This window comes from Phocoena sinus, chromosome 4 (genome assembly GCF_008692025.1).
Source record: "Phocoena sinus isolate mPhoSin1 chromosome 4, mPhoSin1.pri, whole genome shotgun sequence".
Lineage (NCBI taxonomy): Eukaryota > Metazoa > Chordata > Mammalia > Artiodactyla > Phocoenidae > Phocoena > Phocoena sinus.
Window position 1 is genome coordinate 61340641 of NC_045766.1, and position 27280 is coordinate 61367920.

The 27280-nt window shown below is 54.2% G+C and overlaps 2 protein-coding genes across 7 annotated transcripts; both read left to right on the top strand.

Moving 5' to 3' along the window:
* Window positions 1–112: 112 nt before the first annotated feature.
* On the top strand, window positions 113–16490 carry DVL3 (dishevelled segment polarity protein 3). 2 transcript variants are annotated; one of them, XM_032629569.1, is made up of 16 exons: window positions 113–557; window positions 5964–6033; window positions 6558–6679; window positions 6800–6909; window positions 7110–7245; window positions 7403–7496; window positions 7712–7781; window positions 8417–8556; window positions 8724–8800; window positions 8909–8976; window positions 9132–9281; window positions 9881–10012; window positions 10207–10374; window positions 13642–13857; window positions 13957–14367; window positions 15222–16490. In XM_032629569.1, the coding sequence occupies exons 1-16, from the start codon at window positions 397–399 to the stop codon at window positions 15251–15253; spliced, it is 2157 nt and encodes a 718-aa protein (XP_032485460.1). In that variant the 5' UTR covers window positions 113–396; the 3' UTR covers window positions 15254–16490. The 2 variants fall into 2 exon arrangements, with proteins under 2 accessions (XP_032485460.1, XP_032485461.1); XM_032629570.1 differs by lacking the exon at window positions 5964–6033 and having other exon boundaries at window positions 419–557.
* Window positions 16491–18062: 1572 nt separating this feature from the next.
* Window positions 18063–27111, top strand: AP2M1 (adaptor related protein complex 2 subunit mu 1). 5 transcript variants are annotated; one of them, XM_032629574.1, is made up of 12 exons: window positions 18063–18225; window positions 20138–20254; window positions 22110–22375; window positions 23087–23169; window positions 23584–23589; window positions 23781–23916; window positions 24007–24148; window positions 24657–24776; window positions 24882–25017; window positions 25121–25218; window positions 25730–25841; window positions 26501–27111. In XM_032629574.1, exons 2-12 carry the CDS (start codon window positions 20181–20183, stop codon window positions 26633–26635), a joined length of 1308 nt encoding a protein of 435 aa, XP_032485465.1. In that variant the 5' UTR covers window positions 18063–18225; window positions 20138–20180; the 3' UTR covers window positions 26636–27111. The 5 variants fall into 5 exon arrangements, with proteins under 5 accessions (XP_032485465.1, XP_032485463.1, XP_032485464.1 ...); XM_032629572.1 differs by having other exon boundaries at window positions 18074–18225; window positions 23781–24148; XM_032629575.1 differs by lacking the exon at window positions 23584–23589 and having other exon boundaries at window positions 18075–18225.
* The last annotated feature ends 169 nt before the right edge of the window (window positions 27112–27280 follow it).

Genomic DNA, 27280 nt, shown 5'->3' on the forward strand with positions numbered 1-27280 from the left:
CCGAGGGCCAGGCCATCTGCCGCGCGGCTAGCGCGGCTCGGCTGCAGCCGGGGGTGGGCCCGCGCCGGGGCGGAGCCGCGCCTGGGTCGGGGGCGGGGAGTGGACCGGGCTGCAGCCAAGAGCCGGGAGGGCCGCGGCCACCGGAAGAGTCGCCGTCGCCAGCAGAGCCGGGAGAGTGGGGAGCGGAAGCGGCGGCCGCGACGGCGGCAGGCGGCGCTGGGACCCGGGAGCGGCCGGAGAACAAGGGAGCTGGCGCCGCGGCCGGCCGCGGAGCTGGGCTGAGCCGCTGGGCCGCGCCGACCGCCGCCGCCGCCGCCGCCGCCGCCGCCGCCGGAGAGGCCCGGCCCCGCCGCCCGAGCAGGCAGCGCGCGGGCCGCCGGGCCCGAGGCCGGAGCCATGGGCGAGACCAAGATCATCTACCACCTGGACGGGCAGGAGACGCCGTACCTGGTGAAGCTGCCCCTGCCCGCCGAGCGCGTCACCTTGGCGGACTTTAAGGGCGTTCTGCAGCGACCCAGCTATAAGTTCTTCTTCAAGTCTATGGACGACGATTTCGGGTGAGGATGGCCCCGCCTCGCCTCCGGGGGACCCCGGCCCCTCCGGCTTCTAGGGGCCCACTCGGCCAGTTCGGACTCCCCTTGCTACACTGGCTTCTACCCCTACTCTGGATTCTAGGGGCGACTCGGCCATTTGGTCCCCACTGGCTTTTTCAGAGGCTGGAGTTCCAGCCCCTCTAGGGACTCTCCTTTCCCCTCTTGTGGGGGACCTTGGTCCCCTCGTTTAAGGGGACGTCCAACTCCCTAAGAGCAGTCAGTTCCAGCGCAGTCAAGCCCCCTCACCTCCTCAGAGACCAGCGGCCCACACAGACACACCTTCCCCCCCTCCACCCTTTCCAGAGCACAGTTCCCAACCCTCCTCCTGCCAACAGAGCCACCTTTCTAGCAGAGACTTCGGGTGTTCGGCACTCGGCCTTCGCCTTCTCCATCTTTTCAGCTCCACAACTCAGAGCCATATTTGGAATATGGAGCATCTAAGGGCTCTGCTGTGGGACTTTGCACTGGCTGGGGGGTGCTCAGGCTGTAAGCTAAGGCCTGCAGCTCTGATGTTTACTTAGCTGTCTCCCCTGTCCCTTGTGGGCTGTTGGGGATGTTGTCAGGGAGCAGAGCACCTCACCCCTGAGGAGGATTCCCCACTAGCCCAGGTGCAGAGTCCCTCACAGAACTGGGGCCTCTTAATGGGAGGGCCAGGAAGGGTCTCTTGGTGTTCCTCCTCCCCTCCCTGGAGGGGTCTTATCCACCCAGCTGCAGGGCTTTGGACGGGCGGAGTTTTGGAAGCAGTGACTTCCCCTTTAAGAGGGGATGGAATGTTGGAGCCGGAAGGTTCTGTAGCAGCTGGCCTGGGAGGGGGAGCCTGGTGGATCCCCTCACCGCCCCCCCCAACTCCCAGGGGACTGGGGGAGGGGGAGGCCCCCCACACTAGCCTGCCCCTCACTAACTGGGCACTGGGCCTGGAGGCCTGCGGGGAAGGCCTTCCCGGGCCCTCCCGGCCTAAAGGCCGCCTCTCCAGCCTAGCCTGAGGCCTACGCTGCTCTTTAGAGCAGAGGCCCAGAGCTGAGTGAGGGGAGAAATTCTTCTCCCCCGTGTTCATCAGCCTGGCTTCTCTCCAAGGACCCCGGCGCTCCTGGCTCTGGGACGCTAGCACCTTTTCTGTCTTCTGCATGTTTTGCTGTCACATTTCCCCTTGGAACTCAGGGTTTGTTGAGCCCAAGAGCTCATATGTGTGAAAGTGCTTTGTACAGTGGGAAGTGCTATGCGGCTTCTATTCTTGTTTCTGTTGTTGTTCCTGCCTTGGGGTTGGGTACTCCTAGTGTAGTAATGATTGTCTGGCTTCAGTCCAGAGACAGAGACCCCTGATTGGAAGATGCTGAAGAGGGATCCATCTGCAAGGGGTGGGAGTGAGGTGGGCAGATGCCTTGGTCTGATAAAGGAAGAATGGAGTTAGAAGAGACCAAGATACTGCCTCAGCGTATGGGATAGGGGAAAATCAGCTGCATTTCAGTACGCTGGGGCCACCCTGGGGTCAGGTGCCTTGAGGGACTGGGTTAGACCTGTGTCTCCACCGCCCACTCATCCCAGAGTCTACTGGGCCTAGCCCCCACCTCCTAAACCTAGATCTCTGTGGGCTGCCTCCCACTCTCCCCAGGCTGCTGTCAAGCCAGGCCTAACCCCCATTATATCCGCTCACTGTTGACTTAATATTGTTCTTTAAATCCACTGTCAGCCCACTCACGCTTTCTTAGTTTGACCTAGTCAATAATATGAAACTACAGGTCTGACATTCTATTTATATTTCTTTCTAAAATATGTTAAAAATAAATGTTTAACTCTCGAATTAAACATTCATTCAGATACACCTGAAGCCATCTTGCATTCATCAGTGGTACTGGAACTTGAACCATCTTTTGCAAAATATTAGAGTAGGCCATTTTAGCGGGGTTGCGAACTATGGTAAAAATGAAGTGGAGGAGATTGATTTTGTTTTTATTTCTAGAAGGATTAATGATCAGGAGACCTGGTAGGGCTGTCTTGTCACAGAGGACGAACAACTGAGGAATATATATTTATATATGTATTTCATTTATTTATCAAACTCTTTTTATGGTGCTTACAGTGTGCAGACACTGATCTAAATGACTTTCAAATCTTTAGTCATTCAATGCTCTTTACAGTCCTGTGGAATAGGTAGTAATATCTCCAGTTTATAGATGAGGAAACTAGAGCACAGAAAACTTAAGTAACTTACTTAGCCAAGGTCACACAGCTAATAAGTGGCAGAGCTTATTAGGAACCTGGTTCCAAAGTCTAAGGCATTAATCACACAATTGTAGGTATTATCATCATCATTTAACAGGTGCATCCTCTCTGAGGGAGATGCTGAGCCTTGGCAAACTGTATAGGTGATAGGGCTGCCCCTTATCCCAGCCCCATGAGACGGAGGTCTGGCAGGGGCCAGCAACCTCTGCTGACAGATGGGAAAGTGGGTCAGAGGAGGAAGGCTGCCATCTCCTCCAGCTTTCCAGGCTCTCCCTCTGGGGTTCTGGTGTGTAAGACTTGAGGATTCCCAACTCCCATCTGGTCTCCAGAAGTATTTGTCAAGCTCAGGGTAGGTCCAGCCCTCTTAAATTATTTGGGATATAGAAGAAGAATTAAACATTTTCAGCACTGAGGGGATAGTGGGTGGAAGAACAAGGTACCACCATTTGAGGGGCCTTGAGCCATGGGAGGAATAACATGGGAAGTCAGGCCACTAACTGTTTTGCTCCCCGCTCCATGTCACACACTAGCCTGTCTCTGGGCCTTCTACCTGGAGTACTTCTTTTCCCTTGTCTTCTCCAGGTCCAAATTCTCCTTTCCTCTGGGTTGCACTTTTAAAGCTATGGCACTTATTCCTATTTATCCTTATACCTACCCAGCTCCTAGCCAGGACCTAACACTAAATAATACTCAGTAGATGTCTGTCCAGTGAACACATCTGCTGCTCTTACAGCTCTGATCACTTCCCACTTGCAATATACTCATGTGAACTATGCATTGGACAGTAACCTCCAAGGACAAGACAGGCTCCAGGTCTAATGCTTCTTGAGATCCATGCAATGGCAAGCACAAAACTTAAAGCCCACTGGGCTCTTGGCAAAGGCTTTTTAATTGAATGAACAAGGAGTGTATGATAAGCAGATTTATTTGGCCCCTGCCCTTCGAAACTTACACCTAGTTAGAAAGAGGGTATGGATCCCGCAAAACATTGACAAAGTTAGTAACTAGTTTTTAGTGTATGCCTGGACCATGCCAGGCACTTACAAATCTCACTTACCAGGATGAGACAAAGGCTTGGAAAAGTCAAGAAATCTCTCTAAGATAGGAGGGCTGATAAGTAGCAGAATTGGAATTTGAACCCAGATTTGTCCGACTCCACTTGGGGTGTGTGTGTGTATGTGAGTGCATAAATGCTGCAGAACCCTGAGCCATTCAGCTCCACAGAGGGAAGGGGAGGCCTGTCTGAGGTCCCCCAAGGCTCCCGAAGGTCAGCTGATCATTGTGAGTCAGCAGAGCCTTGGTGACCTGTCGGTGACCCCCAGAAAGAGAGGAAACATCTGTAGTGCTGAGCTGTGTGGTGGGGCCTCAGCAGCAGTTTCCCACCACAGGGCTGCTGAGACCCTCTCCAAAGCAGATCACAGTCCCTGCCACGTGACCCACATACCTCCTTTTAATTTGAGCCCCAGTTCCCATGGGGGCTGCGAGCTTGGGGTGCCCTGTGGTCAGACTGGCTGGTGGGTCTGAGCTATCTCTGTGTCCCTGTTTTCTAGCTTGTTCTGTCTCCAGGCTTTCTGCCATGGTGGGCCTGAGCAGGATGATTTGAGCTGCTTTCCTGGGGTTGCTGTGGGGTTGGAAACAGTGGAGGAGCCAAAGCTGAAGGGGAGGGAGGAGGGCAGACTCAGCCTTCGAACTTGGCTGTGAGTCCAAGAATGTGAGCATCACAAGAAGCCAAGCACGTCCCAAGCTCTGGGCAGGAGCTGCTTTAAGAAAAAGGGAGGACTGGGCTTCCCAGCCTCCTTCCTTGCTGTCTTCCCTCTCTGCTCATAACTCCAGGCATGTGTCTTCCTCTTGCCCCTGATCACAGCTTTCTAGCTCTGTGCTCCTGGGGTATTTGATCAGTCTGGGGGTGCAGGCCTCAAGCTTTTCTATCTCCTTTCCTGGCCCCATATTGTAGTTGTGGTCTGACTTCTTGCCTCACTGCATGCCCCAGGCCAAACTACATGCCTGAGACTACATCCTACCCTTCCCCCATCCGCCACCCCATGTCCCACATCACTGTCTCCCACACCGTCACCCTCCACACAGACCCACATCACCTCTCTCACTGTACGGGAAAGAATGTGAAATACCATGGAAAGAATATGGGGTTTGGAGTCAGACGAGCTTGGGGTGGAATTCCAGCTCTGACATCTAGCTCTATGACCTTGAACAAGTTACTGATTGTTTCTCAGTTTCCTTATTCATAAAATCAGGATCATATGGTCTATACAATGAGGCTGATGTGAAGATTATACATTCTAACTATAGGGAGATAAGATGGTATAATAGGTAAGAATAAAGGCTTTGGAATCAGGCTGACCAGGATTCAAATTCCATCTCTTCACTTATTAATCGTGTGACTGTAGGTAAATTTCTGAACCTACTGAGCCTTGGTTTCCCCATCTGTATCTATTTTATAACATTACTATGAATGTTAAACGAAATGATACAAGTAAAGTACTTAGCTTTGTGCTTGGCCTATAATATTGGGTTGGCCAAAAAGTTCCTTGGGGTTTTTCCATAAGATGTTACAGAAAAATCCGAACGCACTTTTTGGCCAACCCAATACATGCTCAATATATGAGAGCAGTTGTTACTAATGTCATAGTGGCAGTAGAGGATGTTTGGTAAATGCCTTCTCCCCTTCTCTTTCCTAATTTCCTTAAATTCCTCATCCACATCTCCCAGAAGAATATTAGGATTCCCAAATGAGAAGGGAAGAACAGTGATACGGGTGTGCTTTTTCCTAGTTTAGGGTCAGAGGGAAAGATAAAGTCCAGCCCAGGAGAGCCATTGTTAGGATGGGTACAGCTCTCGAGATTCTAGGGGGCGACTGCACTCACTGGGGACAGTGATTTGTCGTGTAATTTGCAATCACCTGATGACCAAGAGGATGCCCCAGGAAGGCAGATGGCCTGGGCATGGCTGGTGTCTTCCTGGTGGTGACAAAGAGCTGTCCCTGGTCAGCCCATCCCTGCTCCCATTTGAACAGGCTTATGCTGGTGGTTTGATTCCCAGTTTAGGGTAGAGGAGCCCCTGAGAGTTGGGGTTGTGAGGATGCCTCCGATTCCACCTCAGAAAGCTCGCTCTGACACCCACCTTTCCCTGCAGAGTGGTGAAGGAGGAGATCTCGGACGACAATGCCAAGCTGCCCTGCTTCAATGGCCGGGTGGTGTCCTGGGTAAGGAGCCCCCCTCAGCCCTCTCCACCTGCATTCCTGCAGTGGGCTGGATGGAGGAAAGGCATTGCTGAGACTGTGGTTTTATGCTTCAGTATCTGAATATTCCTTGAGTTTTCTAACTGAACTGACTCTCACCCCAGATTCTATAGCTTTGGTGAAAAGTGAGGGAGTGGTGAGAAGGGGGAAAAGAGAGACAGAAATACACGTTGGAGACAAAAACGTCTCCTATGTCCTCTGAGGTACTGTGCCTCAGGTTCCCTTCTGTCACTTGCTGACCTCTACCTTGGACCTCTGACTCTTGTTCTCTGCCCCCATCCCACTTCACCAACCCATGCCTCCCAGCCTCCTCATCAACCCAGCAGTGGGTCCATTCCTCATCTCAGCTGACCTAACACAGTCCTGTTTCTTCTCCCTGCATGTCCCTTGCTTCATTCTCCCCAAGTCTCATGCCCTGCCAGAAGCCAACTATCCCCTTTTCCCTGGGGCCCCTGCGCCCTACTATCCATGCATTTTCTCCCCATCAGCTGGTGTCGGCTGAGGGCTCACACCCAGAGCCAGCTCCCTTCTGTGCTGACAACCCATCGGAACTGCCACCGCCCATGGAGCGCACAGGAGGCATTGGGGACTCCCGGCCCCCATCCTTCCAGTGAGTGTGACCTGAGGGTGGGGAGGGCCCATGGGGGAGGTCTGCGTCAACTCAGCTCAGGGCTGGGGGAGGGAGCCCCCAGCCTGCCCCCTCCCCCACCAAGTCCTCTCTTCCCTGCAGCCCTCATGCTTGTGGGGGCAGCCAGGAGAACCTGGACAATGACACAGAGACTGACTCCTTGGTGTCTGCCCAGCGAGAGCGGCCACGACGGAGGGATGGCCCAGAGCACAGTGCGTCTTCCCTGAACAGACACCTTCCCCACCCCCCCCGCCCCCCCCCCACCCCCGCCCCGCAGCTTCCACTCAGCTACCCACCTCTCTGCCCTACTTCCTGAGTTCTGGGTACGCCTGGCCCCAGTGCAGCCCCTGCTCCTTCCTCGCTCCTCTTTCTCTCCTGCATCTGTGAACCCAGCTGCCTCCATCTCCTGCAGCAACCCGGCTAAATGGAACTGCAAAGGGGGAGCGGCGGCGAGAGCCAGGGGGGTATGACAGCTCATCCACCCTTATGAGCAGCGAGTTGGAAACCACCAGCTTCTTTGATTCAGATGAGGATGACTCCACCAGCAGGTGGGGCTTTGGTTTCATGGGTACTGTGGGACAGGTGACCCCAGAGGAGCCCTGAACCCTGAGGATGCTGGGCCCCTGGGCGGGACCTGGGCCCTGCGGTGCCTCTTATGGGGCAGGGCTGGGCCAACTCGGTGGGGAATGACTGTGGGCCCCACAGGTTCAGCAGCTCCACAGAGCAGAGCAGCGCTTCACGCCTGATGAGAAGACACAAGCGGCGGCGGCGGAAGCAGAAGGTTTCGCGGATTGAGAGGGTATGGAGCTGAGATGTTAGGGTGGGTGGGAGCAGACCAAGCCCGCCTGCCCAGGCAGGGCCAGAGTCTGTGCTTCCTTAGACCCCTCCCCTTGGGTCAGGGTTTAGAACCTGAGAGGGGAGGTGGTGCTGAGGGCTCACCTTGAGGCGGAGCCAGGTGGGAGCAGTGAGTTCCTGCCAGCACTGCCTGCTACTCAGGGCCTCTGTCTGTTCCAGTCCTCATCCTTCAGCAGCATCACGGACTCCACCATGTCACTCAACATCATCACGGTCACTCTCAACATGGGTGAGTCTGGTGAAACAACTCTCGTGAGCACCTGCTACATGCCAGACGCTGGGCAGACTCGAGGAGTTCAGAGAGGCACAGGCTACGTTCCCTGCCCTCAAGAAGTTCTCTTTCATAAGCATAAATTGGTACATACACTGATCACTTCAGTAGCTCATGATCAGGGCTATGACAGAGATAAGCACAGAGAGCTATGGACGCAGAGAATGGCATCCGGGAAGACTTCCTAGAGGAAGTGATTTCTGATTCCTCCCCGCTTCCCATTTTTCAGGCACTGCATTCTTGCTCTCTGATTTCTACCCTAGGTGCTCTTCTTTAGGAGATAGCTGGATGTAGGGAAAAGAGCCCCAACTTTGGAATTTAAATCTGAGTTTGAATCCTGACTCTGCCACTTCATGGCTTAGAAAAATCACTTAAATTCTCTGAACCTCAGTTGTCTGCTCTGTAAAACAGGACTGAGTCCCTACCTCATAGCCAATGAGGATCAAGTGAAAGCATGCTTGAGCATGTGGAATACAGTGCCTGACTCAGGTCCAATAAGTTAGTTCTTGTCCCTTTCTACCCTTTTCTAATATGGGGCTTGGAAGTTGGGTAGGAACTTGGTTCCTCTCTCAAGGTCTTGTTACTCCCTGTAGAAAAGTATAACTTCTTGGGTATCTCCATTGTGGGCCAAAGCAACGAGCGTGGTGACGGAGGCATCTACATTGGCTCTATCATGAAGGGGGGGGCCGTGGCTGCTGATGGACGCATCGAGCCAGGAGATATGCTGTTACAGGTACCATTGCCCACCGTGGGTGGTGGTATGGATAGGGATGGGGAGATGTCCATGCCGTCTGTACCCTGCTTCTTGGTAAGGGGAAGACCCCCTGGCCCACCAAACTCAGCTTCCCTACCCACCTCCCCAGCACAGCTGCTTATCCCACTCCTGGTCCTCTTTCCCAGGTAAACGAGATCAACTTTGAGAACATGAGTAATGACGACGCGGTCCGGGTACTGCGGGAGATCGTGCACAAACCAGGGTATGGATGGCATTGGGGAGGAGGGGGCAGGTATTTCTGGCTATCAGGCAAGGGGCTTGGTTTGGCCTCCGCACATCCTGCCCTTACTAGGGACACCCTTGCTTTCAGGCCCATCACCTTGACTGTAGCCAAGTGCTGGGACCCAAGTCCACGTGGGTGCTTCACACTGCCCAGGAGTAAGTGGATGGGGCAGTTGGCCCTAAAGCTGGTGCTTGACCTATGTGAGCCCTATCTCTCCTTCCTTCCGTGTTACCCTGAACCCTCATACCTACCCTGTTGGGCCAAGCAGTAGGCAGGGCAGGCAGCCCCTGACTCCTCATCCTCCCCGCAGGCGAGCCCATCCGGCCCATTGACCCCGCGGCCTGGGTCTCCCACACTGCAGCCATGACCGGCACCTTCCCTGCCTACGGCATGAGCCCCTCCCTGAGCACCATCACCTCCACCAGCTCCTCCATCACCAGCTCCATCCCTGACACAGAGCGTGAGTGTCCAACCCTGACCCCTGGGCCCAGCAGACAGGGCCAGCTGGGAGGGACTGCCGAAGGCCCACCTGGATCCTCTTGCTTGAGCGTCAGAGGGGGCTGGAGAGGAGGAGACTCGGTTCATTCCAGCTACCTTACTCTGCAGTTTTCCTCAGTGGATGCTGACCCTCACCAAACAGAGTTTGCTTCTGAACCTGTACTGAGCACTCAGTAAGCCTCAGTTTCCTCTCGTGAAATGGGACTAATGATATGCACTTTACCAGGTTCCTGGGGGTTTAATGAGAGGATACAAGTAAAGCATCAGTCACAGTGTGGCATAAAGTAAGCACTCAGTAACTGACTGCCTTTTTATTATCATAGCACGCATTATACACTGGGCTAAGCCCCTTCATTTACACTATTTAATTCTCTCTTTAAATATCCTGTGAAATAGATACTAAAGTCCCTATTTTTATGGAAGAGGAAACTGAGTGTCCAACAAATCGGTGATTTGCTCGACATTGGTCCATGCTATTAGGTGGTAGAGCTGGAATGCAAACTTCTGTGTACCTAGCTCCATAGCCCCTTTCTGCCTCACCATTCTGCCTCCTACCCCCAGGCCTAGACGACTTCCACCTGTCCATCCACAGTGACATGGCCGCCATCGTAAAAGCCATGGCCTCCCCTGAATCCGGGCTGGAGGTCCGTGACAGGATGTGGCTCAAGATTACCATCCCCAATGCTTTCATCGGTGAGAGGGCCCCATGGTGGGATGAAGGACAGGGTGGAGAGCAGTGGGGCAGGGCAGGCCGGGGGGCGGGGAGGCCAAGAACTCCCTTGGGCCACTCCTTTGAGCTGGAATCAGCACTAGCCTCATGGCTTCTGCGAGGCCAGAAGAGCCCAGGTCAGGTGGGCCTCCCAGTCAAGTGGCAGCCTTGCCCTCAGGCTCGGATGTGGTGGACTGGCTGTACCACAACGTGGAAGGCTTCACTGACCGGCGAGAGGCCCGCAAATACGCCAGCAACCTGCTGAAGGCCGGCTTCATCCGCCACACTGTCAACAAGATCACCTTCTCTGAGCAGTGCTACTACATCTTCGGCGACCTCTGTGGCAGTACGTGCCTCCCCCACCTCCTTGCCCTGTCTCCTGCTTGGAAGTGGAGAGTTGCCCGGGGATGTGGCAGCAGACTCTAGGGAACCCAGATGAGGGGGTAGCAGAGCTGGGGGAATCTCAAGACCGGACAGTTCTGTCGTAGAGGCAGAGCCCAGTCCAGCCTCTTTACCTGCCCTACATCCCCCTCTGGGGGCTGGCATTTTCTAAGTGCCTGCTCTGTGCCCGGCACCGTGCTGATTGTTTCTAAAGCATCATCTCACTCTCCCTTCAAGCCTCACAACCTCCCCACAACCCTTGGGGAGACGGATTACTATCCCTGTTTTCAGATGAGGAAACTGAGACTTACAGAAGTTAAGCAGTCCCTCCCACGTTTCACAGCTAGAAGCAGAGGAGCTAGGCCTTGGATCTAGGTCTTTCTGGCTCCAGATCCTTTGTTCTTCCCACCATCAGGGTTGTCCTAGGTGTGTGGTGCTGCAGAAACATTGTCCCAGCAAAAGGCCAAACAGAGTTCCTAGCCTTGGCCCCTGCTCACCCTCACAGCACCAAGCAGCTTCCACTAAGGCAGGACGTCCTGGAGCTGGCCTGAGGCCTCAAGTCCACAGCCTCCTCAGACCTCTCAGGGTGGGGCTGTGCCTCTCAGTGAAGCTGGAAAAGCTGTCAGGGCCAGGCTGTAGAGGACTCTGTAAGCTGTACCAAGGAATTTGGACTTGATCCTGAGAAAGTACAAAGCCAATGAGGGTTATTAAGCAGGAGAAGTATGTAGGGAACCCCCATTCTCCGGAGCCTGTGGACAGCTCTCAGGAAGAGGAGTCCTCAAAACAGGGCAGCAGAGCTCAGGATTGGGAGCTGAAGCACGGCCCCAGCAGCCACCCCTGTCTGAGGGAGGCTTCTCTCAGCCCAGTGGTGCTGGCTGGAGTCCAAAAGCTAGCCCTTAAAATGCTTCAGATTAGGTTCTAGGGGCTAGAAAGGTTGTTCTTGTGGAGCATAAGTCCCTGGTGTAGGCTGGGTGGGGTCCCTGTCCCTCAGCAGCTCTGGCATGGCCCCATGGAGTAGTAATAGATGCATAAGGTTTTGGAGTTAGTTTTTGTTTTTGTTTTTTTTTGCGGTACGCGGGCCTCTCACTGTTGTGGCCTCTCCCGTTGCGGAGCACAGGCTCCAGACGCGCAGGCTCAGCGGCCATGGCTCACGGGCCCAGCTGCTCCGCAGCCTGTGGGATCTTCCCGGACCGGGGCACGAACCTGTGTCCCCTGCATCGGCAAGCGGACTCTCAACCACTGCACCACCAGGGAAGCCCTGGAGTTAGTTTTGAGTTCAGATTTTAGCTCCACCCTCACTGTGTGAACATGAGTAAGTGACACAGCCTCTCAGTGCCTTGATTTCTTGATCTGTAAGATGGAGATAACAGTAAAACTTATAGGTCTGTTTTGAGAATGATATAAGATAATGTATGTAATGCTTTTAGCACTATGCTTGGCCCACAGTAATTGCTCTAAAAAAGTTGTCCATTTATCATATATTTAATTCTAAGATGAACATTTTTTTCACATTTCAGTATCTCTGAAATTGGGGTGCATCTTATAATCAATGGCTTCTTAGACTCAGTCAAATACGGCTATTATTATCATCATTAGTAGAAGTGAGCCCTGGCCCCAAACCTTCATGGGTACATAAAGCTTCTCAGGATAGCTGTGGCTTTTGCTCAGAGAGACATTGTTCCATCCCAGGGGCATTCTGGGTCTCCTACCCATGGACCAAGTCCAGCAGAAGCCGAGCTCAGGGAGATGCTGACAGGACAGGTCTTTTCCTTCTCACTGGTGAGGTCTCCTCAGTTGGGAGTACAGCAGGTTCAAAGGGAATAGCTGGGGACCTGGGTAACCCCTGGAGCACACAGTCACACCCCATGGGATGACAGCCTGGCAGCTGAAGTGGTCACCGAGGCACGCCCCTGCTTCCCACCGCCACCAACTCTCATGCTAGCTGCCGGCCTTGACTGATGGTTTGGCTGGTAGATTCCATAGGCTGCCTCAGCCCCCTCTCCTGACCTCTTCTCCCCTGTAAGGTTGGCTCAGCTCCCTTAAGGGCTTGCAACAAAGGGCTCAGTCTGTATCCAGCAGCTGGCTCCTGGGCAATTGCAGCTCTCTCAGAGCTCTGGGACCTGGTACGGGTGGTCCCAGAGAACCAGGGACCTGTTCACCCCAGGGACCTGTGAACAAGGGGTGTCCCAGGCAGGCAGGTCTAGTGGCCCCTTATACTCCCTTCCAGATGGTTCCAGCATTGGTGGGAGCAGCCTTGCCTGTGCACAGTTTACTGGGGAGTCAGAGTCATGAAAGAAGTGATGTTAGTGCAGTGACTCAAGTGCTGTGAAGAACTAGGCCTGGCTGGGAATGGGGTGGAGAGCACAGAGGAGGCATCTAAGTTGTTCTGTTTCTGGACCCTTCCACCCCACTCCCACCCTTCCCAGAAGCACCAGAAAATTGATCTGGGCCAAGGGCCTTCTGTGTGGGGAGGCTCTGAAAGGCCCTGTGTTCATTCTGGCTTTTAATGGGTGTTTTTTTAGTCCTAAGTGAGTAAGGAGGGCAAAATTTCACCTAAATTTCCCCAAACTGCCCCCTCCTCCTTACTAATACCCTCATCTGGAAAGGTAAAGAGAAAGTAAGCACCTCTTAGCTTCTGCTCTGGCTGCAGTTTGGGTTGACCTCAGGCTGGTCATTTAACCTCTCTGGACTTCACTTTCCTCATCTGGAAAAAGTGTGACTTAATACCTTCCTCATGGGGTGGTAACGTTTGCGTGAGATGAAGTGCTTGCACTGTACCTGAGGAAGTGCAGGTATGCAGTAGCTGGCGGCTGTCTAGTATTTCGGCCTCCCATATTCCCCACCCTACCCTTCCCGTAAGGGAACAGAGTGGGGAGGGCGATTGCCAAGCAAGAGTTTTGCCCCTTCCTCCAGCCCACGGAGGAAGGAGGAGAAACTGGGATTTGGCACTGAGCATCTGAAGTGGTGACTCAGGGCCTTCCTGGGGACGGTTTTCTCGGGGGCTGGCTCTGCAGGATCTCCCTCCCCACCACCTCTGGAGAGTGACAGAGGGGGTCTGAAGGAGTGAGAGATCTCTGGCCTGTCCCTCCTCCCGTTCTGGTGGGACACTGCCACTGCTGTCACTGTCTTCCCAAACGCACCCACCGGGCCGAGGCTGGGCATCTCTCTGCTGACTGCGGGTGCGAAGGCATGGGATAGACCCAGCTCAGATGCCCTCCCCTCCCCTCCACAGACATGGCCAACCTCTCCCTCCACGATCATGATGGCTCCAGCGGCGCCTCCGACCAGGACACGCTGGCCCCTCTGCCGCACCCAGGGGCTGCCCCTTGGCCCATGGCTTTCCCTTACCAGTACCCGCCGCCCCCGCACCCCTACAACCCGCACCCAGGCTTCCCCGAGCTGGGGTACAGCTATGGCGGGGGCAGCGCCAGCAGTCAGCACAGTGAAGGTAAGGCGGCGGGGGTCGTGGAGGGAGCCCCAGGCGAGCCCCAGGCTTCCTCTGCAAGTTCTGAGTGTCCCCCACCCCGTCCCTGCCTGTCCCCTGCAGGCAGCCGGAGCAGTGGCTCCAACCGTAGCGGCAGCGACCGGCGGAAGGAGAAGGACCCGAAGACCGGGGACTCGAAGTCGGGCGGCAGCGGCAGCGAATCGGACCACACGACCCGCAGCAGCCTGCGGGGGGCGCGGGAGCGGGCGCCCAGTGAGCGCTCGGGTCCTGCCGCTAGCGAGCACAGCCACCGCAGCCACCACTCGCTGGCCAGCAGCCTGCGCAGCCATCACACGCACCCGAGCTACGGCCCCCCCGGGGTGCCCCCTCTCTACGGCCCCCCCATGCTGATGATGCCCCCACCGCCTGCGGCCATGGGGCCCCCGGGAGCCCCTCCGGGCCGCGACCTGGCCTCCGTGCCCCCTGAACTGACCGCCAGCAGACAGTCCTTCCGCATGGCCATGGGAAACCCCAGTGAGTTCTTTGTGGATGTGATGTGAGCAGGGCCCCTTCCCCACTTCCATCCCACCCCGCCCCGGGCAGGCCGCGTCCCTTTCTCCGTCCGTCCGTCATTTTTACTTTGGTACCTGAAAGGGAAATAAATGGAACTAAATCCAGGCCCGCTAACCGCTCGCTGGGTGCAGCGAGGGCAGGGTGCACCTGATGGCCACTGCAGCCCCTAACCTGCCACCAGCCCCGGCTTGTTCCTCTGCCCACTAACCGCTGCACAGGACTTCCCGGGATCCTTCGTGTCCCTGGGACCCGAACTGCTGGTGCTGCTCCTTACCACCCGCCATCACCACCACACAGACTTCAGGAGCTGACCCAGCGGTGCCCTTGAGGGCCTGCATACCCCTCATCCCCACTTTCCCTCCCTCAGTTCTTTTTCACCATTCATTCAGCTGCATCATCCCTCTATTAACCCATTCCCTCAAGCATGCGTGCCGATTTCTTGGTTTTTCCCCTTAATACTGATACAAAAAAAAAAAAAAGACTTGCTTCCTCTGCCCCTCCTCCTAACTGCCCTTGCTACTGCCTCAGCCCCGCACCCTAGAGCTGTAGTCACCTCCAGTAACCATCCACACTAACTCCACCTGCGCTCAACCTTAGCAGAAGCCCAGCGGGCCCCCTCAGTTGCCTGAGCTGCTAGTGGATTCCAAGGAGCATCTGTGCTCTATACCCAGCCCCACCGCTGCCCCATGCCTGCCCGGTGTGCTAGTTCCTTCAGACCCTAACCCTACTAACCAGCAGGCTCATCTCACCTCGGGGCCTGAAACATTTCTTTTCTTTCTTTTTTCCTCCCCCAATTTTTCCTGGGCCTGGAGCAGCCAAGAATTTCGGGCTGTTTGACTTTCTGTGAGCCCCCAGCGAGGGGAGGCCCAGCCTCCGAGGAGACCAGGAGCCCTGCTTCAGCAGCCCCTCAGGGCTTCCCAAGGATATTTCAGCCCCAGTACCCACACTTTAACCTGTTGAGTCACTAGGCTTCTGAGGAGCACCCAGCCTCTCGCCCATGTGTGAGAGACTCTCTTTCTTTCCCTCTCTCCCTCTTTCTCACACACACCTCCCCCACCCCCTGCCCCAACACACACGTGCCTATGCAAGTTCACTTAAGCCTCAGGGCTGGTCCCTGACCAGAGGGCTGGACCCTCTCTCCCAGTCCACTCCTAGGTCATGGGGCTGGTCCCCTGATTTCTCTCTCCCTTTCTTCATAGCCCTCAAACCTCCCACACATGTCCCCATAATATTTCTATCTGGTTAAAGCCCATAATCTGGGTCTCTGATTGGGCTCAGCGCAGGACCCCCCCAGGCAACTGACAGGCTGTTCTCACCCTGCCCCGCGCCCCACACACCCTCCTGTGTTTTTACCATCACCATGATAACCCAGAGCAAGGTTAGGCAGGGTGACTTCTGGGACTTCCAGACAGAGTGCCAAGCTTTAGTTTTTACCTTATTCTCCCATTTAAGCAAATCACAACTTTCTCTGTGAGCCTCTTCTATAAATTCTGGCTCACCTAGGCTTCCATATTTTTAGGTCTGGCATGTCAAGCATAAGATGAAGTCCTAAGCTCCAGGTCTTGGAGCAACCCAGGGTAGGGGTATTTTGGCATTCATTCATTTAACAAATATTCCCTGGGATTTGGGGTGCATGAGGGCTGTGTTAGAAGTGTGACTCAGTCTTGCGTTTCTTCTGGGAGCTCTAGGTTTGCTCCCAACCCAGAACATGGTTTCCTCTAGCCACCACTATAGGGCTGCCTCCTGTACTTCTCTTCCTCCTCTGATTCTTCCGTCTCTGACTCTCTTGAGGATTCCTCCACTATTGCTCATGCCTTCAGGGTCCCTGTATTTTATCTCTGTTCCACTTCTCTTTCCTCTGTATTTACTCCCGAAACGGTATCATCATCCTGACATCCTCAACTGCCATTAATATGCTGGTGATTCCCAAATATGTATCTCCAGCCCTAACTTCCCTTTATCTTTAGATCTGTATTTTTATCACCCGCTGGACCTCTCCATGGACGTGTCCACGTGGACTCAACTCATTTCCTTCCCCCCCCCTCCGAAGTGTGTTCCTTCTGAATTCCAATCATGGTTACCTTCATCACACTCTTCATAGGCTCACCAGCTAGAAACATTTATGGGCTTAAATTCCTTCTCATATTTTACTAGTCAGTATATCATATCCATTCCACTCCAACAACAATCTTTCTTGAATTTGGCCCTTCCTCTCCCCTCTGCCTCTACTCTAGTTCACAGGAGCATGGGATTTGGAGTCAGGTTATTCTGGGTTTGAATCCCAGCTCTACTACTTTTTGGTTGCGTGATAAGAGAGTTATTCAGTCTCTCTGAGCCTCAGTTTCCTCATATGTAAAATGATGATAATAATACCTACCTCACAGGGTTGTTGTGAGGATTTAAGTTAGATATTGTACGAAAAGTGCCTAGCACAGTGCCTGGCACACAGTAGAATAGGTGCTCAATAAATGTTAGCTATTGTTATTATTATTATTATTTATTCTAAATTGGTAGGGGTTTAGGATATGTACTGAGGACGAAGCTTTTGGAAAGGTAGAAGTAAACCTTGAGTGCTGATTCAAGAATTAGAAGTGCCTGTATTCAGTCATTTAATGGCTTAAAGCTGTGACCCCGATTTTCAGGAAGTCAGATCATCCTGCCATATTCTGGCTTCTAGCAGGAGGATGCTAGGAACAGTAAGGTTTGCGACTAGGTTTACCGTTTGGTGCCCTTCGTTCCTCTCATGATGGGCTCAGCCCTGCCTAGGGAAGGCAGCAGGGTATCTTTTCCTACAGAAAGAGAAGAGCCAACAGATGTTCTTCAGGTCCTGCAAGAGCCAGGAAGGCCTTTCATGTGCCAGGATTGGCTCTGTCTCTTCTCAGCTTGGATGTGAAGATTAACTGTCCATCAGAGAACGGATTTCAAATCCCATGTCAAATTAAATTCAACTTGCCAACGGTTTTTTAAGCAATATATATATGCCTGTCGCTAGAAGGCGCACAGGTCCTCCTGGCCTTGAGGAGCTCACAGTCACATAGGTGTAGCTGAGGTAGAACAGACATATTTTTGAAAAGCTTTAGCTAGTTAATTCCAAATATTTGCCGCCTCACACCCTGCCCCCTACCTTGGGTCTTGATCCCTGGGAAAAGGCTCATGTCTAGAACAAATATATCATGCAAAAAAGCTTGGGAAAATCAGAGGTGGTGTTATAAAGCAGTAAACTCAGTACAAACTCTTCTACTGCCAAGTCGTGTGTGTGTGTGTGTGCGCGCGCGGCGCGTGTGTGTAAAGTGAGGACAACCAGTCCTCGGACTCTGGAGACTGAAAAGGCCTACAGCAATTCAAGGCTTAACAGCCGGGCCTCAACAACCAGCACTAATCCTCTGAGGCTCTCGGAAACACAGAAATAGGAACAGGAGGGATTGCAGAGACTACAATTCCCAGGATGCTCAATGGGGAAAATGAAGTGAGGAGTGTAGCAGCGTATTCTGGATTGTGTATTTCGGGTAGGGCTGAATAAGGCCACTCCTACCCCTCCCCCAAGGCACGCCTACCCCATCCTTCGAAGGTTCTCAAAGGCCGCGGTAGTTGTAGTTTTGCCAAACTTAAGGGGCTTATAATTGTCAGCGAGAAGGCCGAGAGGCCTGACGGGATTTGTAGTCTGCGGCCTCGGCGGATGCGCACGCGCAGCAGAGGCCGGGGCGGTGCCGCGGCACTGCAGTGAAAGCCGAGGCAGCGGGCAGGCGAGCAGGGGGCGGGCGGACATCTTGGGATCCGGAGAGTGGCCAGGCTGGCTGAGCAGGGGCCTGCGGACACCAGGTGAGTTAGGGATCTGGCCGTACGGGGTGAAGGAAGACGCCTGCCTGGCTGCCCAGCTTTGCTCTTCCCTGCACTGCGCTACGCGGAAAGCAGTCCACACCCGGGAGTGGCCTCAGTCTTCAGATCCGGGAGGGAGCTGACGGCGGGGCGGGGGCGCCCCGGGCGCGGTTGCAGGACGGGCGCTGAGCGGCGCCCTCCACCTGACCCGCCCGGAGCTTCCCGTGAGAAGGGGACCCTACTGGAATCCTCCCAGAGCAGGGATGCCCCGCGACGGCCCCCTCCCTAGGATCGTGACAACCCCCTACCCCGCGGCGCCTCCTCCTCTCGGCGCAAGGACAAGCTTCCCACCCTGCGGCACCCCTCCTCGCAGTTGAGTGACAGCCCCCGCACTCCCTGGAACCATCTTTACCCGCGACGTCCTCCTCCCCAGGGCGAAAAGCCCACCACCCCCGCCTGCTTCTACACCTGCACGCCACAGCCACAGCAAGCTACGTCTACCCAGCTTTCCCTTATTCACCACTACTAGTCTCTCCCTGCCGTTTTTTCCTCTTTAAAGCCTTGACTTTTGACATACTGGAAACTCTCTTCTCCAGGTGCCCCCACCATACCTGTTGCCGCTGTGGGCTCACCTGAGTATACTTCCTGGCTGTTGCTGCCAGTCTGTCCCCTAACTAAATATGCCATTCCTTTCCTGGGCCCCACCTCTGCTTCTCTGATGCCCTGAGCTCCCTACCATTTGATACCTGTGAACTTGGTTCTTTGCCCAGGGCTCTACCTCCATTTTGCGCTTCCTCTCCCAGTTTCCTTGGGACTGAGAAATGGGATGTGTTCACCACCTTGAGAGACTTCTCACGCAGTCTGGGAGACCTTGACTGCCACAGTAATAGGCTTTATTTTCCAGTTTAGAAAAGTCTGCTAAACTGCCCCCTGTGAAAGTAACACCAGGGCTAATCCAGGAAATCTAGAACTAAATTAACCCTTTTTCTCACTGCAGTCTAAATTAGTTTGACCCAAATAATTTGGATAATTCAGGGATTCTGCCCCTCGTTTATAGGCACTCGGGTCAGAAGCGAATTATGCTGTGGGTCTGGAATCACAGAATTTCAGCTGGAAGGATCTCTTGATTTTTATGAACCTGCACCCACCCCATTCCCCCACACCCCTGTATTTTCATTGCACTTGGGAGCTGAGAGGGAGCCTCTCTTTTTAAAAGAGAGGTGGTCAAAAATAACTAATAAGCAGCTTGGGTCACTGAAGTGTAGTCTGTCAGAGCTGGGGCCTTTTCTACTCTGCTCTTTTGCCTGTTTATCTGACTGCCTGGGTCCATGTCAGGGCCTAAGACCTTCCTTCTCTCTTCCTCCCCACACCCTGCACACCCTTTCCTGGAATGTTTAGACTTCTGTGAATTAGAGAGCTGGAGGTTCGGGCCCTGGTGCCTTCTCAGAAGGGTAGTGGAGCCTGAGGGACTGGGTGCTCCTAAAGCTTTGCCTGGGGGCCCCAGGCCTGAACCAACTGGAGTAATTCCTACCACCATTCCTGCAGCCACAGGCAGGCCTTCACCATGACTCACCAGCTAGAGCCTGAGTGAGAGTCTGCACAGGAAGGGGCCTTGCTGAGCTCAGCACTGTGAGATGGGGGAGGGGCTACTCTGGGCTTAGCCCCAGAAAAGGGGCGGGGGGTCAAAATGGCCTTAGAATCCTGGGCCTCAGTCCCTCTCCCTTTTCTCCCTTCCAGTATGGGATAAACAGGAACTGGAGCCTGGCTAAGGGGAGGGGCATGCCTGGGAGGGCTGCAGGGTCACTTGCTGGAGGATCAAGTCAGAAAAAAAGCCCAGCCAGTGACCTATACAGCCCCACAGGGGACATTGGCAGGGGTTCTGAGACCTTCCCTTACCCTGACCCCCACTTCCTAGGTCTGTTCTCAGAGCGATGGGCCGCGGAGACTGAGCTGCCGCCATGATTGGAGGCTTATTCATCTATAATCACAAGGGGGAGGTGCTCATCTCCCGAGTCTACCGAGATGATATCGGGTGAGTCCCCTGGCTGAGCCAGCTGTGCCCCCACCCCCACCCACCTCCCCAGCATGCAGGACCAGGTCTCTTTCTCCCAGAGGCTTGATTGGGATCGCCCCCACCCCTTGCTTCATCCTGGAAGCTCAGCTAATACAGCCTGGTTCCCATTAGGTCTGGTGGTGTTGGCCAGGCAGCCAGTTGTTGGCTGCTTGGTGGGACCTGTGAAAAGGCAGGCCCCCCACAGTCTTAGGAACCCCTGCCCTTCCTGCCTCCTGTTTGCTGCAGTGACAGACCTGGTTGCTGGAGCTGAGTGCTTTTGGCCGGGCAGATTGATCCCTCCTTTGAGGAGAAGGGAGATCTGTCTCCAGCGGGTGGAGTCAGTGGTCAGGCTGGTGGTACTAATCCACCTAAGTCTTGCTCTCACAAGCCCTTCTCATGGTGAGAGTCGTCACTGGACTCTTGAAAGCCTCTCCCTTTCTCAGGAGTCAGGCTGCTGACTCAGCTGTTTTCAGTTCCTCTGGGCCATTCCTGGAGGAGAGGTGGTGAGCAAGCCTGAGACACTCTCCGGGTCACTGAGGGATGAGCAGGGAGGCTGTGCTGCCTTTCTGGCCTATCAGAGTAGCCTGGGAACAGCTCCTTGTCCTGTGTGCCTCAGACCTCTATAAGGAGGCACAGCCTCACTTCTCGTTCTGCCCCACCCTGAATGCCACTGCTGTTCCCTGACAGAGGGGACTTACCCCAGCCTCAGCGGCTCTAACGAGATTAGGCTCCTTTGGTTCATGCTGCCCTGTTTTTCTTCCTGGAATTGCTTAGAATAGACAGTCAGAGATGGGCCTGCTGCAGTGGCTCCCGGTTTCTTGGCTAATGGGCTAGCCTGGTCTTTGTGGCTGTTTGTCCGTTGGCTGGTGGTGGGGCATGGGCTAGGGTTGTGGCAGTGCCTGGCTTGCATATACCCACCCACACCCCACTCGCACCCTGGATGGGCCTGGTTAAGCCAAGGCCAGGGCATACACCATCTTGCATGCCTTGCTGTGCTCTCCACCCCTTGCCTGTTGCCCGTCTGCTTCCACCTCACGGTGTGTGCTGCCCACCCCAGTGTGTTGGTGTCTAATCCTCTCTCTCGTTGCTGTCACTCCCCTCTTCTTGCTGGCATCATTTCTCTCATCCCATCTCATTGGCTGCCATAGCAATAGGTAAGCGGCCTGTTAAGCTGCTGCCCAGGCACAGGTGGGTGGGGGATCCTGCCCCCCCCCACCCCGGTCCCCACATCGTTGTTTTGTTCATCTTTTTTCATCCCTGAACTTGCCCTGGAATTGGATCCTGGACAAGAATGGGGTGGCCCAGCTCCATGGCCCCTCGGCTTTTCCCTCAGTAGATTAGAGCCTTCCCTGAAGTCACGCTGGCTTTGTCTAACTTCTGGAGGAGCCAGCCTTCCCCACTGGTGGGATCACTAGTGGAAAGACTAGAGAAGCAGCAGCGTCTCTTTCTCATCTGGGCCTGGAGCTTACTGAGAAGCTGTAGAGGTGGCAGCAGGAAAACTGGGGCCAGGCCTGGAAGTCAGGAACGTACTTCTCTAAACCTGATGGACCTCACTTTATTGTGGTTATATCTGCCGTCCTGTCATTGCCACTTGACTTCCCTGCCTCTCGTGGCCTTCAGATATCAGCCTAGCACTGGCCCTCCCCGCTGCCCCCCGCCCCCGTGCCCTAACTGGGAGGAGCCCTAGGGAACCACCCCATCGGTTTAGGCATTGGCTTTAGAGTGCGTGTCAGACTTCAGCAGAGAGCGGGGTGGCTGTTTGTTAGCTGTGGTTGATCCCTGCAGAGTGAGGTTTGCCCATGTACTGAGCAGCCTCTGCACCCTTTTCTCTCAGGAGGAACGCAGTGGACGCCTTTCGGGTCAATGTTATCCATGCCCGGCAGCAGGTGCGCAGCCCCGTCACCAACATTGCTCGCACCAGTTTCTTCCATGTTAAGCGGTCCAACATCTGGCTGGCAGCTGTCACCAAGCAGAATGTCAATGCTGCCATGGTCTTCGAATTCCTCTATAAGATGTGTGACGTAATGGCTGCCTACTTTGGCAAGATCAGCGAAGAGAACATCAAGAACAATTTTGTGCTCATATATGAGCTGCTGGATGGTGAGGCTGGCAGGGCAGTGGGTCTAGGGTGGGGATGCACCTGCTGGGGCCTGGCCTGGAGGTGGGAGCAGGTCTGAGGCTCCAGTGCCCTCTGAACTTCCTTTCCTGACTATCTGGTATTTTGAGCTCTGAGGAGGACAGTCCAAATCCAGAACTAAAGGCTGATCTGAAGTGAATACAAAAATAGGCTAGCGAATGGAGGTAGGGGAAGACCAAAAGGTCTTTTGGTGGCTGGTCCTCCTGCAGTTCAGTTAAGCACATTTCATCCTCTTATCTTTGTGGTTTGGGCCTTACCACACTGACTCTCCTCCCAGCTTTCCATCGCAACAGCTGCCTCAGAGCCTAGACAAGGGTGAGATGATATAGGCCCCTCCAGGCACGTCGTTACCTCTCTTCCTCTGTAGGGTATGATTTAAGTGAACAGAGTCCTTTCATCTTCCCAACATCTCTGTCTTTTCAGGGCTAAGGGCTTCTTGACCTCTCACTCACTGGCCATGCAGCTCTTCTGCTGATTTTTTCTATTTGAAAAAAAAGTGATGTTTTCATTGTTATAAAGCACAAATCCTAGAGTAAATGCTAAAACTTTGCTGCAGATGGTGCCTAAATGTCTTCTGGAGCCACGCTGGCCAGATATATCCAGGCCAGGGGAGGGACTGGATCAAAGGAGCCTTCCGCTTTTTCTAGGAGCTGATGGCTCCCTTCCTTTTGCAGAGATCCTAGATTTTGGCTACCCACAGAACTCAGAGACAGGCGCGCTGAAAACCTTCATCACCCAGCAGGGCATCAAGAGCCAGGTATTCAAATTGTATAGGCTGTAGTCAGGGTGGAGCCCAACCTCCCTTCATCCCCGCTGGCCCCCAAGCGTTGTCTGAGCTGACTCATGAGCCTGCCCCAGACAGGAAGTGCTGGCCTGAGCCTCCTGCCATGACCGCAGGCCTCTTTTGCTCTGTGTAGCCCTCTCCCACCCCTGGAGCTTGCCAACTCAGCATCTCTGTTACTGGGGATACAGCTCAAGCAGTTTCCTTCTACACTGTGGGAAGGGTGGGTGTGGACTGCTCTGGAGGCTTGGTATTCCTCAGGAGGAGAAAGCTTGGGCCCTCTTCTAGGATCCAGGCCTCATAGCCTTCTCCTTCTTTTCTGCCTGCCTCTTCCCATCTGCGCTCCTCTGCTGCTTCCTGTGGGCACCATGTTGGCCCTGTGTTCTCCAGCATCAGGTAAGCTCTTCCCTCAGCTTCCACCCTTGCAGCTTTGCTCAGTTTTCTCCAGGCGCTGCCCCATGGGGGAAGATGGGTCACAGGGTGGGGACTAGAAGGGAGAGGGGATGAGGGTGGAGTGGGGATGGAGACAAGTGGATTGAAGGGGGAGAGGAGTGAGGCCTTGCTGTTTGTCTCTATTCCCCATGTAGACAAAAGAAGAGCAGTCTCAGATCACCAGCCAGGTGACCGGGCAGATTGGCTGGCGGCGGGAGGGCATCAAGTATCGCCGGAACGAGCTCTTCCTGGATGTGCTGGAGAGTGTGAACCTCCTCATGTCCCCACAGGGTGAGGGCCCTCTGGTGATGAAGCGGGATGGGGGCCAGGGCAGGATATTGGTCCTGACTCAGCTGCTCCTGTTTATCTGTCCATCACCAGGGCAGGTGCTGAGCGCCCATGTGTCAGGCCGGGTGGTGATGAAGAGCTACCTGAGTGGCATGCCCGAGTGCAAGTTTGGGATGAATGACAAGATTGTCATTGAGAAGCAGGGCAAAGGCACAGCTGATGAAACAAGCAAGAGGTGCCTGAGGCAGGGGAGCTGGTGGGAGAGGGTGGACCTTGGAGGGCTGAGCAGAACCTGGTGAATCACAGGTTCCTTCTGGATTTCATTTTTGTAGTAATGCAAACTCCCTTTTCCTAAGGGTGTGCTTGGCTTGGTTGCTCTTGGTATCTGTGTTAAGAGAGATGAGGGGATTGTCCTCATCCTACTCGGAGTAAGCCCTTTTGTTTGATCCCAAGGACCAAGATTCTTCTGTACATACTGATGGCCCCTGCCCAGTGTGCCTGAAACTTTTGGGTTCCAAGCAGCAGAGCTCTCAAAAGATGATGAGTTTGCAAAGCTCCCACTCATCCATAACTCTGGGACAGGGACCCGCAAGTCAGAAAGCTGCATTCTGACAGCTTTCCATAGATTATAGTGCACGCCTGTCCAGGCTCTGGCAGCCTTTGGGGGTGGGCTGATCTCCCAGCCCGACTCTCTCGTGCTAGTCTCTTGTACCAATGAGGAGACCTTCTGTCCCTGCTTGCAGCGGGAAGCAATCAATTGCCATTGACGACTGTACCTTCCACCAGTGTGTGCGACTCAGCAAGTTTGACTCGGAGCGCAGCATCAGCTTCATCCCACCAGACGGAGAATTTGAGCTCATGAGGTGCCATTGGGGTGTGAGGAGCAGGGGTTGCTGTTGGCAGAGATGGAGGGAGAGGGAGGAGAACAGGCTCTGCTGTGCCAGCCTGAAGGTCTCACACCCCTAAAGGTATCGCACGACCAAGGACATCATCCTTCCTTTCCGAGTGATCCCGCTAGTTCGGGAAGTGGGACGCACCAAGCTGGAGGTCAAGGTGGTCATTAAGTCCAACTTCAAGCCCTCACTACTGGCTCAGAAGATTGAGGTGAGGATAAGGGACTTGGGGAGGAGGAAGCACTTGTCTCCAGGAATAAAGGGAGCTGATGTCAGGGGTTGACAGAGCTCCCTGACAGGTGTGTCACTTCTAGGTGAGGATCCCAACCCCACTGAACACCAGTGGGGTGCAGGTGATCTGCATGAAGGGGAAGGCCAAGTACAAGGCCAGCGAGAACGCCATCGTGTGGAAGTGAGTCTTTCCTTCATGAGGCCACAGCAGGGCTCAAGATGCCTTGGTGTACCCTCTTGTTAAGTTTCACCTTTCGTCCTGTGAGTGAGTGAGTGAGTGAGTGTGGGGGGGGAACGGGGGTGACTGCTTCTCTAGGAGCCTTTGCTGTGTTCTCACCCCTTATACCTCTGTGTAAGTGTGCACATGCCTGCACTGGGGTGCATGTATGCATGCATGCATTTATCAAGATTCTTCAACATTTCCCTATTTGCCCTTGCAATACCTCTGTGAAGTAGAGAGCAAGGGATAGCATGGCCATGTATCTAAGTAGAAACTGCGTGCAGCCCACAGTGCTAAAGGAATAACAGACCCAAGGTTTCATAGCAAGAGGTTATCAGAGTCCTCACCACATTTCCTTGCCCTAGCACCTCCCACAAGCTCCTGGGTTCTCTTCCCTGCCACCCCGCAACCTCCCCAAAGGGGCAACCCCCCTTGAAGCTCCTCCAGGCTACCAGGGCCCCTGTGTTCCCAGGATCAAGCGCATGGCAGGCATGAAGGAATCGCAGATCAGCGCTGAGATTGAGCTTCTGCCCACCAACGACAAGAAGAAATGGGCTCGACCCCCCATTTCAATGAACTTTGAGGTATGGCAGAGAAGGGGCCTAGAGCCACGGCAGGGTGTGCTTTAGAGATCATTCAGATCAACCTCTGCGCCTACCACCTTGCAGACGAGGAAACAGGCCCAGAGAGAAGTGATTTCCATTCACAGACCCATTCCTTCCCGCCTTAGGCCTCCTACTAGAAATTGCTATTCACACCGACAAAAATCCTTGACTTCCTTTGGCTTGTCATAAAACAGTTCTTAGGGAAAACTGAAATAGCTTGCATGTCAGGTAAGACACAAAGTTTACAGACAGGAAAATGGGCTGACTGCTCTGTGCACATTAGACGTGTAATTTTTCCACCTCATTGTTTAAGTCCCTAGTATTAAGCAGGATAGTATGTTCTAAGGCAGGTCTTTGGTTGCTGCTACCTGCTCATTAAAGGAATTGATTCAGGTCATCACAGGCAGGGCCTGACTTCAAACCCAAGTGATTGCTAGTTACTCCTGGATATGCTTTCTTCCTTAGTAACCTCTTAGAGGACCCCTCACCACCCCAGCTTCCTTCAGCTTCTTTCAGGGTCCCAATCATTCAGACACCTGTAGTAGAGAGATGAGGTAGGGCAAGGCTATGGAACTTCCCGGAGGAGAGCGGCAGTGAAAGGAAGGTCACATTCCTAACTGGAGCTGTCCCTTGCCCAGGTGCCATTCGCGCCTTCCGGTCTCAAGGTGCGCTACTTGAAGGTGTTTGAACCGAAGCTGAACTACAGCGACCACGACGTCATCAAATGGGTGCGCTACATTGGCCGCAGCGGCATTTATGAGACCCGCTGCTAGCTGCCTAGTGGCAGCTAGCCCGCCTCCCCACCCACCCTCTTCCACTAGTCTGGGTGCCCTTGGTCACCACACGTCAGTGTCTCCCTCCTGCTTTGCTGCCTTCCCTTTGCACCAGCCCCTTCGTCTAGGTCTGGACCAACCACGTTGTGAGCGGGACTGTTGGAGCAGTCCCTGGGCTCCCTGGGGCAGGGTGGTTTCTGAGGTTCCTGCTCCTCCATCCATCTGCCTGCCCCAGCCCCGTGCCAGGCTCTGAGTTCTGCGACCAAAGCCAGGTGGGCCCCATCTCCTCCCCTGCCCTGTGGCCACATCTCTCTGGAGTGGGAGGGTCGGCTGCCCCTCACCTCGGAGCTCCCCCAAAGGCCAGTAACAGATCCCCAGCCCTCGATTCCTACTCTGCTTTGGGATAGTGTGAGCTTCATTTTGTACAATGTGTAACTTTGTCCAGTTATAAACCTAATAAACTCTGTAGAATGGTGTTGCTGGCTAAATGTTGAAGTGGAAGGTACATGGGGAGGGGGTCTGGTGGGACTGTCCTCCCCTGTCTTACTTGGCCTGCCAGGAGTAGAATTTTCTATTCCAAACTCTCTTTTGTCTCAATTGTTACGTCCCTCAGGGCCATCTAAGCCCCTGACAGGTGTTAGCCCC